The following is a 15714-nucleotide window of genomic DNA, read 5'->3' as shown; positions in this document are numbered from 1 at the left end:
ACCACAAGTCTGACTAGGTCATCCCTTTGCTCAAAAAGCTACAGTGGACCTCTCTTGTTTCTAGGAAAAACATATGGACTCCTCTGTTTAGCATATAAAGTCTTTACCATCTGGTTCCAATCAGCTCTTCTAGGCTTACTGCACATTGGTCTCCTCCACCCATTCTGTTTTAGCTCTATATCTTGCTATTTATAACATTCCATACTATGTATCCACAACAAAAGCTATCTATCCCTCATAATTGGAATGTACTCCCTCCTCACTTCTGTTCACAGAATCCCTAACTTCTTTTTTTCTTTTTCTTTTTGGAGGGCAATTGCTGTTAAGTGACTTGCCCAAGGTCACATGGGTAGTTTTTGTGTTAAGTGTCTGAGGCTAGATTTGAACTCAGGTCCTCCTGACTCCAGGGCTGGTGCTCTATTCACTGTGCCACCTAGCCGCCCTCTGAATTTCTTTCAAAGTTTAGATTGAAGGAGCATCTAGGTGGCAAGTTGATAGCGCATTGACCTTGGAATCAGGAGGATCTGAGTTCAAATTCAGCCTCAGATAACTTCCTAGCTGTCACCTAACCCCAATTGCCTCAAAAACAAACAAAAAACAAAGTTTAAATGAAATGCCACCTTCCAAAGGAAGCTTCTCCTCACCTAGTACTCTCTCCCTGGAAATCACTTTGTATGTATTTTGTATTTATTTATGAGCATTTCTATTGTTTCACCTACTGTAAGCTCTTTGAGGGCAAGGACGGTCTCATTTTTGCTTTTGACCCTAGAGCCTAGCACAGTATCTGGTACATGGTAGATGTGTAAGGTCTTATCTGTGACTCCTCACTATCTCCCATCCCCTATAACCAAAACCTATCAATTTCAACCTCTGCAACATCTCTAAAAAAATGTTCCCCTTTCTCTCTGATACTGCCACCATCCTGCTGCAGATCCTTATCACCTCTCCCTTGGACTACTGCAGTGACCTGCAGGTGGGTCCACCTGCCTCAAGTCTCTCCCCACTTCATTCCATCCTTCACTGAGCTGCCAAAGTGATCTTCTAAAAGGGTAAGTCTGCTCTGACCATGTCACCCCTCTAGTCAACAAACTTTGGTGGTTCCCTATCACCTCCAGGATCAATTACAAAATGCTGTGTTGGGTACTCAGAGCCCTTAAAGTGCTCAGGAATTGTGAATTATTAATATTAAATTTGTCTTCTTATACCTAGAGTTTTACCTTTTGGAGATACATAGAAGATGATTAATTTCCTCCTTTCTCCATGACACCTTTTTCAGATAAAGAAACAACTGTCACCCAAGTCTTTGCTTCTGTAGACCAAATATAATTTTAAGTCCCTTCCCCAACCTGGCCAGTCTCTCCTGAACATGGTCTGATTTGTCATGGGAACGGAGGATTTGTAATTAGATAGGATCTTGGAGATACCTCTGTATGATCGGATGGAAGAGAAGGATGCTTGTATGTATGTATACCAAATGGTATACAGAATGGGCAGGAAGACGTCAGAGAATGGGGAAAGAAGAAAACAAATAATGGAAAGAAAAAGGTGGAAATTCATCTCAAATCCACAAGATTACAGAACTGAAAAGGCTTCAGAGGCAAGCTTGCCCAACCTGTACTCAAACTCACAGCATCCTGACCAGTGAGTACCTGGCCCCTTGTCTTCCTAGGGCTGTCCATGTCCTTCCTAAAATGGGGCACCCAGACTTGACGATGATTCTCTAGGTGTGCTCTGATGGCTGTGCTGGGCTGGACTGGGCTAGGCTGTGCTGTTCTGGGGTAGGCTAAGCTATCTCTCCCCTCCCTTATTCTGGACCCTAAATCTCTCTTACTTAATACAAGCTGAGCTCACACGTAGGCTGGCCCTTGCCAACAAAACGAAATCTGTCTTAAAACATGCCAAAGTCAACATAATTTTCTTAATACAGACTGCAAGGATGTGGACCATCCCAGGACACTTTCCCACTCTCTAGGGAATCCCACCTTTCCCTGTCACATTCTGGAGCCACTGGCCCTTCCTTATCTCATAAACAGTCTTGGGCAGCTAAAACTCCGATCCATTTCCTGCTTCTCTAATCCATCTGCCCTTCTGCTCAATTCAACCAATCCCCTCTTTATCAAACTCATTTTAGTCATGAATGTGGAAATGTTCTCACTGGCCAATACAGTCTTCCATTAGCCTAGTTCTTGATTTACTTCCTAGGATCATGGACCAAATGCTGGAAGGGACCTTTGAGGTCATCAAATCTGACCTCCTTGTCTGACAGTTGAAGAAAGCAAAGCCCAGGAAAGGGAATGACTTGCCTGGGGTCATATAGCTTACAGAAAGCATCTGAGGTGGGGTTCAAATGCTTCTTCTTAACTCTTCCTGGTTCCAGGTTCAATACTCTATCCACACTCCTGGGTGTATGGGTTTGTGTGGCACAGGGAAGATACACAGATGCTCAAGGCTTTTATGAGCCAGGAAAGGTAGGTGTCTGGGCTTTGGTTTCAGGCTCTTAGACTTACTGAATAGCCATAAATTTGATCTCTGAGGAATCCTTCTCTGAAAAGGTCTGAGCTCTTTATGTACTCTTTTCCTCAGATTAGCTAAAAAGAGGGAATCAGAAAAGTGTGAAAGAATGCCATGGATTTGAAGTGAGAGGACCTGGATTCCAATGCTTGCTGACTGCCATTTTCTAGGTGTGTGACATTGAGCTAGGCACTCCCCACTCCTTCCTTCTCAGTTTCCCCATCTGTAAAATGAGGCGCTTTTGGATGAGATGACCTCCAGGGTACCTTCCAGTGATAGGACCTCTGTAGTTCTCCTACATAAATTATTTCCCAGAGTCCCTTGCTTCCTGTCTTCTAAGTCACCCAACAATATGGGTTAAATTTGACTCACTTTTCCATCCCAAACCCTCTCTTCTTCCCTATTACAGCAGAGGGTACAATCAACCAATCTTGTGACTTAGGTGTTTTCCTTAATTCTTCCCTCTTTCTTACCCTCCTATATCCACTCTGTAGCTCAGTCTACCTTCCAAGCATTTCTTCTCTCCTGTATGCCCCCTTCTCTCTTCTGGCACTGCTACCTACTGGTGCAGGCCCTCATCACCTTAAGCCCAGCCTACGGCAATGACCTGCTGGTTGGTCTACCTGCTTCAGTCTCAACCCATTCCAATCCATCCTCCATCTGGCTATCAAAGCGATCTTCTTAAAGTTTGTGTCTGTATCCACCCCCTCTCACCCCAATTCAATAAACCCCAGTGGTCCTCTATTACCTCCAGAATCAAATATAAAATCCCCTGACCTTTAAAGCCCTTACAACCTGGTTCTTTCCCACCTTTTTCCACCGTCCTCCCTTCCATGTACTCTGGGATCCAGTGACACTGGCCTTGCCCTTCTTCACATAAGACTCCATACATCCCATGCCTGGGTGGCTCAGGCATCCCTCCTCATCTCTGCCCCAGGCTTCCCTGGCTTCTTCAAGTCCCAGCTAAAATCCCGCCTTCTGCAAGAAGCCTTTCCCAGCCCACTTAATGCTAGTGCCTTCCCTCTGCTAACCGGTCCCGATTCACCCTACCTATACCTTGTGCTATAGATGTGTGCATGCGGTCTCCCCCGTCTGATTGGGAGTTTCTCGAGAACAGGAGCTGTTCTCTTTCTTTGTAACCTCAGCGCTTGGCACCATGGGCGCCAAGAACACTGACTCGCCTTTGCCTTGGCGCTGTGTGCCTGGAGTGAGCGGGGATGCCCCAGAAGTCGGTTTCTCCCCCATCTGGCTCTTTCTTTCACCTGGCTTTCTGAGTGGATTCCTGCACAGCTCTTTAAGGATGCCTGCGCCTAGGGCCGTTCCTGCAGCTGGGAGCCCCTCCTGGGCTGAGCCTGCCCCTGCCTTCCCGCCCCTGCCCCGAGAGAGACTCACCCCGGGCCGCTCCCGGTGCCTCCCGAGGCCAGACGGGCAGGCAGTCGCGGTTCACTCGCCCTGCCGGCCGCCCCGTCAGCAGTTCTCTCCCGCCGCTGCTGCCACGAGTGACTGGCTCTGGTGGCTGCCTGCCCGTTTTTGTGGGGTAGGGGGCGGGAAGGAACTGCCTGAGGGGAGCGGCCCCGGCCCTGCCCACCCGTCTCTCGGGTCTGGGGCGCCCCTGCCCGCCCCGTCGAGGTTAGAACCCCGGCCTCCCCGCCCCCTCGGGATTAGGGTGCCGTCCTTCCTGCCCCCTGTTAGGGTCCCCTCAAGATTACCGTCCCATCCTCTTCAGCCTCTCGGGATTAGGACCGACCCCCTCCTTCTGGCCCCATCTTGGGTTAAGAAGCTCTCGGAGTCAGGACCCTCTCTTTACCCCATTAACTTCCCCCTTCATTCCCCAGATCCCCTGGGAATCAAGTGCTTCCTTCATCCCTTCCTCCCTCCCCTCTCATCCCAGACTGGGTCCTCGCTCTCCGTGAGAGGCTCGCAACCTCACCAGAGGTCCGTGGTGCAACCCCGGGCTGTTCTAACCCTGGGTAGAGCGTGAACCTCTCTAAGTAGCAGAGGTGAGCCAGAGCCGGAAACAACACTGGCACCCCCGGGGTGCAAGGAAAGCGCACAGAAAGGCTTTGCTCGCTCTGATAGCTGCCCACTCCACCCGGATTTCACCAGCTCCCAAAGGGAAAACGACAGCCTGAGAGCCTGCTTTTCTTTTCTGCCAAGTCTCCACAGAAAAGTCCTCTGACTTTCCTGGGATAAGGGGTCCCTCTCAGCAGCAGATTGCAATCCCTCAATAAACCAAAGTTCTGGGGGACCAGGGGCAGCTTAATTTTTTTTTTTTTTTGCTTTTATAGGCACACCCTCCAATTATGCCTGACCCAGACCATCCAATGGAGTTTGCGGGTTGGAGGTGGGAGGTCTCTTCGCGCTCTAGATACTGCCTAAATACCCTAAGGGTCCAGGAGCTGTCCGCGCCCGTCTTCAGTCCGCCCCAATTTACTGGTGACAACTCCCTCCCCTCCTCCAGGACGTGGGATCACAGGGCCAGCCAGTCCAACCCTGCTTATTTCATAGATGAGAAAACCAAGGTGCAGAGTTCTGACTTGGTCAAATGCCACTGGTCGACTCCAAATCCGGTGCCCACTCTAGGCGCATCATCGGAATGGCACCTTTATGCAGCCCCTTCCCGTAACTCACTGGGATGGTTTCTAAGATAACACCGGCAAATGAGGTGTTATCTCCTCGCCTCCCAGAGGCCTGTGGGCTTTTTGACCAAGCTCTCTGCGAGTAGAGAATATACTTAACTTGCAGAGAAGAATCAAATTGGAAATCACTACAAGGAAAGGTTCCTAATCTTCATGATCACATCCCAGCTTCCCCGATGGAATTGGGGGCACCATTTTATGACTAGAAGCACTCCATTTGAATGTCTGCTCTCATCTAAAACAATACTCCATTTATATATTAGAATGTGATATCCCAGGAAAGAATGGCATTCTGCTGCAAAATCCTTTCTAGTCTTTTCCCCAACAAGAATCCTGACGTTCCGAGTTGTTCCACCCCTTCCCCCCTCCAAAATCTCATGTCCCGTTGTCAGTGCCCAATTTTAGTAACTTTTAGTTGCTGTTTAACTCAAGAGAAGGTGCATTTTCCTTTGCAGGGTTTTTAGACGAGTTTTTTTCTCAAAAGTAATTGGATCTTCCTCCAACAAGAGAACAATGGAACTTTTCATGCATGTTCGGAGCCATCACAGGCTTGCAGTTTTCTGTGGGACACCAGAAGCCTTACTCCTCTTGGACTCTGTGCATTGGGCTGTTCCATTCCCAATGAAGGGGGAGTGTCATTGAAAAAGAGTATAGGTGGGAAAGTGAAAGTCTCAACACTCAGATTCCTTTCCTATTTAATACTTGCAAGGAAATTCTGAAATTCTTATAAGCCACTTCAGAGAGATTACACAGAAAGCCCTATTAATTCAGAATTTCATTAAGGGCTGAAGTTATTAGCATTTGCTTAGAAATTATTTTCTTCAAAGGAAGTGCAAATTTTAAGTAAAAATGTAGGTGATACACTTGAAAATATTTTCAAGTGAACTGGAAGTTTTTAGGAGGGCAATTATACAACTGATATACTGCTTACAAATAATTCTTATTCTTTAAAGTAGACCCTCTAAGGATATTTTATTAGGCTCTATTTTCTTAGCCTGGTATTACCATATATACCTGAAACAAAGCTACATTACTTTGAAAATGTTTTACATAATCCAAATGTCAATACTTTAGACAAACTCCACCTCAATAATTTGATAGTTATGTGACTTTTATTTAGTTAGATATGATCTTATCATTCTGAGTGTTAAAAGGCAGAGTGAAAAGAGCTGCAACCTTGGGTGCTAGTTAGTCCTGGTTCAGTCACTCACTGGGTGGTTTTGGACATGTTAACTTCCCATTGTCTCATCTCTCCCTTCTTTTTCCTCCATTAGATAGTGCATATCTCAGAAAGCACTCAAAATACCTGCTTGACAGATTTCCTTCTTCCCAATATATATATTTACCAATAAACTAACAAGTTTGCTAACTGGTTCATTAATCAACAAGATGTGGTCATCTCAAAAGCTAACCACAAAATCATTTCATTCAGAATACAAAGATAAAGACTGGTCCCTAATAATATGGTACTGAGCAGAGAAGAGCACATTAGCTTGGAGTCAAAGGATCTGCCTCCACTACTCATCTTTACGAATCTCAAGGAAGTCACAAATACTCCAGGCTTCAACTTCATCTGTCAAAGGAAGGGGCTGGACTAGATAGACAGGGAAGGTCCTGTCCAGTGTGAAATCCTGAGATCCTCACGAAGCAGTTCATCTGGCTGATGGAATCTTGATTTTGACAGCAAACCTGGTAACGGATGATGAGGACAAGTCTCTTCCCTACTGCTTCACATTAAATCTCAAATGCTGTTTTAAATATCAAAAACTATGTTTAATGATAAGGTTAAACAGAAGCAAGGCAAAAAGTACGAAACTCAAACTTTAGGAACATCTGCCTTTGAATTCCTTGACATTTTTCTAATAAAAAAAAACAACCCCAAAACAACCAAACCCACATTTACCATACACAAGTATAAAATGGCTTAAATTAAGGCATAGTCCAATTGGCTGAAGCAGGTTCCAATTCAGGTCTCTCCCTGGCACAGGAGGCTCACTTGCATCATGATATCCCATGGCAACATGCTCACAAAAGGACAGGAACACAAGGAAGGAAAGGTCCATTTGGTATTGTTCCCAGGTTGTAATCAGTTCATTTTAACCCAAGAGAAATACACAAACAGGCTGAAGGACTCTGGAGACATTTTTTCTTCCTTTAACTAGAAAACCCATCCCTCCTCCCCAGAGAACTAATGGCAGACTAAGGCTGTTCATAAATCCTCAATGCTGGTATTTTTTTCCGGAAGTTTATGATTTTACCCAAAGCCTCTGTATTCTGGGAAACTTGGCCAAGGAGACAATGAGGAGGCATACCTGAAAGGCAGAGCCCTAAACAATGTTGAAAAGTCCTAGTCTTAAGACTGGTTGAATGAAAAATAAGTAAGTGTGTGAGTGCCTGTCATTCATTATCCATTAACTGGAAAGTTTTTCAAAGCTCAAATTTGAAAAGGCTGCCCAGAGGGCTGAAGACAAGATTAGAAGAGTAGTCAAGTATAAGGTTGCCAAGATAGCTCCAAGTGACACTTCATCCAATCAGGCATTTGGGCTGGAGAGAACTCCAAACCTTGATGTACGAAGACATTCTAGCTCCAACTTTCTGAGCCCAAGCACAGCTGAGGGAACATCTTGATGCTTCAGGGAAGGTGGTGAGTTCAGAAGTGGAACCCTTTTGAAATAAAGGAGTACCTGGAGGGCTCCAATCTCCCTGAAGAGCCCATTGAGGCTTTGTTTTAGAGCTTAGGTCTTTTAGCTACCTTACTGTGACTTGGAACAGGGGTGACAGCATCATCAGGGCTTCCGTGGTCTAAGGAGACAGGGGGAGGAACCACCTACTCTCCCACATCCAAAGCCTTCTAAGTACATAAAAGGGACAAAACCCTTGCTGCTTGGGGTGGGGAAGGATGGAAAGAACAGGTATGGAGTAAGATGGGCAACCCTGCCCTTCAGCCACAGTGGCCAATGGAACCAGTCACCAGTGCCTCTCCACAAATTCCATCTGGCAGCTACATTTTCCTTGCCCCTCTCTGTGTGTGTACCAAACACCACAAGCTCTAAACGGTATCTCTCTAATGGTGTTGTGAGAACCTATCAGTGAGGTAGAAGACAGAATACCATTCCAGAATATTCCCATATATTGCAAAAATTCCTCAGCTAGATTTTAAATGCATTCCTTACTATTGCAAGGTGCAGGATTTAAGTTACTTTTACGGACTGGAATGTAGAGTGTTAAAAAACAGGAATACTTGAGTCTTAAAAATAAAATTTAAAGCCCCTGTTTCTCTGTTCAAAACAAAATGGATCTTATGCCTAAAACAGAAAACAAATGCCGAGATGCTGCATCTTTGAAAGAGGCTGAAGAAATTTACCCACCGCACTGGTTTGCTCAGCAATTAGCCAGTTGCCATGTATGAAGGAAATGATAGCAAAGAGCGATGTCCTTGCCCAAATCCCCTTTCAAGTGCAAAGGGGAAGGAGACAGAGAACCACAGGTCTGTAACCTCAGTAACTTTCCAGTGGTAGGAAAAAGATCACCTGAACTGAAGTTTAATGAGTCGGGGACTCCATGCTAACCCCTAGAACTCAGTCTAACAAATTTACCAGAAACCCCAAAGCCGTATTTTATATAAAGTGAGATAATAGCTTCCCCTCATCTTTAAGTTCTGAAACACAGTCCCACAGAGATGCCAAATCTCCAGAGGCAATGCTGCTTTAGTTCTACTGGAACATTGCCCACAAGACCCTGGATCTCATGGGATGGGTGGGGAGGCAGCCAATTATTTTCAGGAAAACGGACCAGGCATATTTAAGAATTAGGGACTAAATATCCAGGTTTCTGAACATGTTCTCCCACTTACTCTTCTATCCAAGCTCATAAGACACAATTACACGTAGCAACACCTTCTTTTAACACAAGAGCCACACAGGCTTCAGGGTCTATTTCACTTCCTCTATCAACCAGCTTCTCCAAATCCCTGAACCACTCTCTCCTTGATCATTTATATATAATCATAGTCCTTTTCCTAATTACCTGGAAACTAGCATATGGTGATCTTGTTTTCATATCTCCTGAGTAACAAAGAATTTAACATACTTACTATGATGGACAAGAGGTAGTCTACTCAGTGAATGTTTACCTAGAAAAGCCTTCTACTTTACAGCATCTTTGACCAGATCATCTTTTAAAGGGCTGGTGGTATGTGGTGGGGAGACCCTAGAGAATCATGATGCACTTCCTGCACCAGAATAGAAATGTTTATCCTTTCAAAAGGAAGTGAAATGATGGACCATTTCTTGCTTCTTAAACATCTGATTACACTAAATCATTCATTTGTAATTAAGATATCATAAAGAGAAAAATCATGTTAACTGCTAGCTAAGAGAAAGTGCTAACAATGACTTCTCCCAGCTTTTCATGTTAGCTAAACTGCCTCGTGCTTCCCTGTCAAAATTAACCTCAGTCAGGCTAGAGAAACACAGCAGTCACGCAAGCACAGGGCAATGCATAAATAAAACCCCTTAATACAAGGCGGGCATGAGAAGGAAGGCAGGAGTGGAGGAAGAGAAACCTATCCAAGTTCTCCCTGAAATGGGCATCAGAAGGGAATGAAAGCACCATATTTCAGAAAGAGGGGGAGGGGGACCTAACAAGTATTAGCAATTGTAGGAGGAATGATGCTGTGGGGCTCTTTAGTGAAAGTCAGAACCAGTCCATGGGCACGGAGGGCCACAGAGCAGGTGCCACAATTCCTGTATCCTTTCTCCTCATCTAGTCTGATGGGCCTCTCCAATCTCTTGATGAGGCTGGTCCTTATCTTGATCAGCTGGTTCTGAAACAGGAGGGGCAGAGACTGGAGGTCCACTGGCACTTGTTTTCTCCAAGGATGTGGGTGTATCAGAGAGTTGGTCAGCTTGGAGGGTGGGGTTGATCAATTCTTTGTTTGAATTTGAAGCATTTGAATCTTTTAGGGGTTGGGGGCATACAGATGAAGCCACCACCCAGGAAGGTTGAGGCAGGTCTTTCTACAAAAGAAAAGTTATAGGTAATGTAAATATTTCCAATGAGACCCCTGACATTATAGACCTGAAAAAAGGCTAGGCTAGAGGAGACCCTACATCTCAGAAACAACACTGATGGCTGCTGGGTGACAAGCACCTGACAGAAAGAGAAATGGTAGTAGAGAAGGTAAGGCAAGGCAAACTTTCTCAGAGCAAAATAACAATAAGCCCTGTAGCTCAAATTCTTTTTCCCAAATGGTTTGGAAAAAACATATGCAGCTGATTCCAGATTAAAATAAATTTGAGCCACTGAAAATGTTTTATAATTACAGTTACTTGAAGCCACAAGAACTATGGCTCCTTTAAAGACGCATTCAACCCATAAATCATACAATCTCCAAACCAGAATGGAGCCAGTCCACCTTGCAGCTGAACAGAACACCCCTTACAACACCCTGGAAGGTGAGGATGCGGTCTCTGCTTACAGACCTCTACTTCTCCCCTACTCCTGGATAGCTCCAATTGTTAGAAAAATACAGCAAAGTTTCTTGAATCAAAATGGAATGTTAAATGCCCAAATCCTTCATGGTGATCAGCCTGAGAAAGAAAATGGCTGTCCAAAGTGCCACTCTAAAAAGAGCTGCAGATTCCCCACATCTGGGACCCTTAAGCTTAAGAAGCTTTGCTGTAAACAGCACAAAAAGAATTCTTCCTTTTGTCAAAGGGGTCCAGGATTCCCTTTTTCCCTTTCTGAAAGCTTAACTTGCCTCACCTGCTCATAAACTGTCATGCTCCCTTCTCCTATACTCAACCTCAACTCAAACAAATTATTCTTTTAATGTCAGATCAACAGGGGGATGAGAAGCACACCAATCAGAAACTTCTATCAGAGGGAAAGGCTTTGAGGAGGCCCTTTTAATTCAGTTTTGAAATTCAAGTTATCTTCCCCAAAAAACATGGAAAAAAAAAGTGACATGTGGTTGGGTACAACTCAGAAATGATGATGATATGACACAAGTTCCAAATTAAAATCTAGGCCCATGCTTCCCACAATGCTTTTAACAGATAGAAGGACAAAAGGGGATATTTATTGTTAACCTCAAACCACAAAAGAGTAATGGCTCATATATTCAACATTGCTGGGGAAGGAGGTATTATTAAACATAAGTGAATTTTCCAGATTAAGTGAATCTTGGATTCTTAGAATCAGAAGAAACCTTAAAGGTCATCTAATCCAACCCTCTTGACATCCCCAACAACTGGGCATCTAAATAAAGTGCTGATATCTTATTTAATGATTTTTGATGGAAACTTTTCTAAAATGAATTACACATGTTCCTATTTTCTTCAAAAATGAAGACTAAATAGAATTCAATGCCTTCTTGTTGCCACATGGTAACTATAATGAATTCCAATCACTGCATTATTCAGGGAAGTTTCCCTGGGAACTGAAAGACCTCTGAAGGCTACTGCTTCAAGTTCCTCAGTCTCCTTCCATGGACAGAGATGCCACTTACCACGCTATCAGGGGATACTGCTTCTTCTAAGATGATGCCCTGTATTTCACTCACCACTCTGTTCTAAGACTGGCTGGCTCTCTCGACTTTTATAAAATCAAGAATCTGGGGCTTGTTACAGCTACTATCCCTGCTGCAGAAAGGCCTATTTCGGCTTAATTCTAGATCTGCAGCTGGGTTCCAGGTGGCTGAGGTTGCCAGAAGTCTCACCTTCAGTTAAGTGGGGATTGATTATACTTTAGAATAGAACGTTTTTGTTTTTTTTAAGCAATCGGGGTTAAGTAACTTGCTCAAGGTTACATGGCCAGTCATTTCTGGGTGGGTGCTAAGTGTCTGAGCCCGGGATTCGATCTCCAGGTCTTCTCAACACTGGAGCCGGTGTTCTTACTCGCTGTGCTACCTGGCCGCCCAAGAATAGAACGTTTAAGAAAGAGAACATTAACATCAAGCAAAAGTTAACATGCTATCTCAAAAGTTCATTATATATCTCTATATTGGCCACATCAAACTTTTTAAAGCATTCTAGGGCCACAAATAGAACTCCAAAAACTAAATCACCTTTTCATAATCAGAAAACAAGTATTATGGCAAAAACATCAGCTGTAGGATTTTGATGATAAAACTACAATATTTTACTCAACTTTAACTTCAGTTAGGATTTCTAATATTAGTATTTCTCGAAGACAAGTCATATCAAACTGGTATTCACCGCAAAGCCGCTGCCTGTCCAGAACATTCTCAGCTCCTTGCGCCATAAAGCTATCACAAAGCTTGTGATGACAGTACAGGGCACTAGGTAGAGGAGAGCAGGCTGGCCCCTCTGCATCCATGCCAAAGCCACAAAGGTGATCAGAAGGCCAATGCCATAGGCTAAATCAGACAAAAAAGAGAAGAACCAAATTATTGCAATGTACTGTGTCATTTGGCATTTTATTTAAAACATGAGTTTAAAGCTAAAAGATGTCCAATCTCTTCATTTTACAGGTGAGGAAACTTGTATACATTAATACCTGTATTAATTAATTCAGCAAAATTTATTAAGGACCTACTGTGTACAGAAAATAAATTAGATATTGGGGCAGACACAAAGCTTAGATAAGACAGGGTCCCTTCCCTCATGGAGCCTATAGTCTAGGAGAGGGAAAACATAAATATAGACCCTATGATATAAAATGACACATTAAGTACATTAAGATAAAAAACAAAGTGCTATATAAAGTCCCAAGGGGAAAGTATCACTGAATAAAGGGATGAGAGGGATAAAGCTTTGTGGACAACATGGGATCATATGAGCTAGATTTTTAAAAAATGGGTAGGGAGTCAACAGGCAAAGTGAAAACTGGGAGAGGAAGGCTATTCTAGGATTCAGGGAACAGCATGGACAAGAACATGGAGGCAGGAAAACTTTATTTCAGGGACAAAGAGTTATCAAGTTCATACATCTAGGAGAATAACATAACAAGAGAAGTGGCTTCTGAGAGGTGAATGGTACGTGGGGCTTGTGTCTTTCCTATGACAGGTTCCCCCACTCAGGCTATCCTTTCCCTTCCATGAGATGCCCTGGTATCCTATCTTTGACAGGGGCAGTATGGGTCACACAGACATGTATGGAGGCTAGAGAACAGAGAGAATCAGAAATAAGGGCACTGAGATATGACATAACAAACTTTCTTACTAGAAGTAAAAACAATATAGTAGGCATTGGGGATGCTTCAAGCCAGGACATAAGGGAAGGGTTATCGAAATGACTGTATCATTAAATATAAATTAAGGTCAAATGTGCCAGAATAACAAATTATGCACCTTGTAGTCTTGGGTCAGAGGGAGATGAGGAGTTAATGATGAGAGTCAGTGAAAGCTTGATTTGTGTTCAGGCACGGAAGGGACAAGTCAAATCCCAGAAGTCAATGATGATAGGACACATTCTTCTGCCCCCAAAGAGCTCTTGCAAACAGGCCTCAAACAGCCAATGCTAGACCAGTTCCTGCCCTATCTCCAAGGAGGAAGGTAGGGGAGCCTAGTGAGGAAGAGACCAATGACTATCACTTCTGAAGACTAAAAGTATCACAGAATTTATCAATAAAAGGGCAGTTGAGATTATCTAGCCCATCTTCAATCCTGGCTCTGAAACCTACTAGTTGTTTCATTTGGTAGAATGGAAACTCCAAGAGGGTTGGCACAGTTTCATTTCAGTCTTTGTATTCTTGGCACCTAGTACAGCACCTGGCACATAATGACCCCTGACTGACAGTATAACAATACCAGCAAAGCACTCTACTCTGGGCCTCAGTTTCCTTACATCTAAGTGTGATACCTAACTTGGCACTGGCTACCACATGGGGCTGTGACCCTTAATACTATATGATCACAAATCATCACGATTATCATCATTTTACAGAGAAGACAACCTGTGTACCACACAAAGGAAGTATCTCACCTAAGATCATAGAAGGCAGAAGGACCAAGATTCAAATCTAGGCCTTTCAGACTCTGCATCTGGTACACCCTCACTACAGATACTAGGAGGGCCCAATCTGTTCACTGATGCCTGAAATTCTCTTAATAGAGACAATGGCATTTTTCCACAACTAGGTTTAAAATAGATTTAAAGTGACTCATTGAGTGAAGTTCATTCTAACACAGTGTGACTCAACCAACCAGTATAAATGCATGATATCAGATCCTTTTCTGCTAGGATAAGAAGTAAAGTGGAAAGAACAGGAGGTTATTGGGCTCAGAAAGTAGAAGAAAGGGTTAGTAAGAAGGAGAAGAACTTAGCCCTGGATGTAAATCTATGTAGACCTCACAATTTGGCCCAATGTTCATCAACTAAACTGGAACCAATGCAGCTCTACGTTTATAGTCACAGAATCTCAAGGCTGGAAGGACATCAGTCCAACCCATACATGAATAGGAAAACTTGCTTTTTCCTGAGGCAGTCAAATACATTTTCATATAGCTTTCAGTATTAGAAAATTTTTCCTCCAACGAGCTAAAAATCTGTTTCCTGCCCATTATGCATAAGAACAAATCTAATCCCCTTTCATCCAAAGAAAAGCCTTGAAGTACTCGCAAATAGTGTACCCATCTTTTCTTATTCAGGCTAGACATCTCTGGTTCCTTTGACCAATTTTAGTTTGGCAAAGCCTTCAGGTCCCAATCTCCCTAGTTACCCTCCCTCTGGATAGTTAGCTTCTATCTCTATATGTGAGAAAACTAAAAAACGAAAAAGTCTTTATTTAAAAAAAAGTTTGATGGAAGACTTTTATGATTATTTTTTAAAATGCAGACTTTATTATAAAGGAATTTCATTCCAAGGAGACTCAAACAAGGTACTAAGTATGTTACCTTACATGCATTTTGTATTCCCAAACACTTTCTTGCAGGCAATTACAGTAACTCAGGTATCTTTGGTATTATCTATAGTACCTAGAACCATGGTAGGCCCATCATTCAATAAATAACACATTCAATAAACAACCAATGACCAACTGACTCATTGTTTTTCCTCTCATGATGGGAACAACCACATCAGAAGCTTCCGTAGGCCATACCTGGAATGCCCTCGCATCCTAACTGTTAAAATACTACATCTAGGCCAATACAGGTACTTAATGGAGGTAGAAAGATTTGGCGGGAATACATTTTAATATTGCCTAAAGTGCCTGGCCATGTCTATGTATGCACCTTGATGCCAGGACGGGGGAAATTCCATTGCACAGGGAAAGCAAGTGTTCTCCCTTTCCTCTGAATGCCAATTACAGCTCCAAATCCTCATCTGGCCCCCACCAGGACTGTATTAAGCATACTGTGCCAGGCTAGACTGCCTCTTAAATAAGGTCATTTCTTTTTACCTGGGAGACCTCTCTTTGAGGAGCCTAGCCTCTCAGTGACCTGAGGATAGGTGGCAATGACACATACCCCAAGACACAAAGTGGTGGAGGCCTGGCTGAGGACAACCATGGAGCTGATAGATAAGATGGTATAAAAGGAAGTCCAGGCTGCTAACTACAGAAAGGATGGCCAGAAAGCATTCAAGTCTCAACAATACTC

The 15714-nt window shown here is 43.6% G+C and overlaps 2 protein-coding genes across 4 annotated transcripts in view; both read right to left on the bottom strand.

Annotated features, from left to right (window-relative positions):
- Positions 1–4037, bottom strand: part of TMPRSS9 (transmembrane serine protease 9) — a 106331-nt gene extending 102294 nt beyond the window's left edge. The window contains exon 1 of the mRNA XM_069076677.1: positions 3904–4037. The gene's annotated coding sequence lies outside the window, so the exon portion shown is untranslated. The remainder of the gene's footprint in view (positions 1–3903) is intronic.
- Positions 4038–6901: 2864 nt separating this feature from the next.
- SPPL2B (signal peptide peptidase like 2B) overlaps positions 6902–15714 on the bottom strand; it is a 50942-nt gene continuing 42129 nt past the window's right edge. For 2 of the 3 annotated variants that reach the window (XM_069076004.1, XM_069075978.1), the window contains 2 exons: positions 12371–12531; positions 6902–10168 (listed from right to left, as the gene is read on the bottom strand). In XM_069076004.1, the coding sequence (XP_068932105.1) occupies positions 9911–10168; positions 12371–12531 (419 nt within the window). In that variant the 3' untranslated portion in view covers positions 6902–9910. Of the gene's footprint in view, positions 10169–12302; positions 12532–15714 lie in introns of all 3 variants that reach the window. The other variant, XM_069076035.1, reaches the window with a different exon arrangement.

The sequence above is a fragment of the Petaurus breviceps genome, unplaced genomic scaffold (genome assembly GCF_028583685.1).
Source record: "Petaurus breviceps papuanus isolate PSGF00001 unplaced genomic scaffold, PetGlider_PUasm1.0 108, whole genome shotgun sequence".
In the NCBI taxonomy this organism is placed as follows: domain Eukaryota; kingdom Metazoa; phylum Chordata; class Mammalia; order Diprotodontia; family Petauridae; genus Petaurus; species Petaurus breviceps.
Note: the sequence above shows the minus strand (reverse complement) of the source record. Positions and strands in the feature narration are given on the sequence as shown.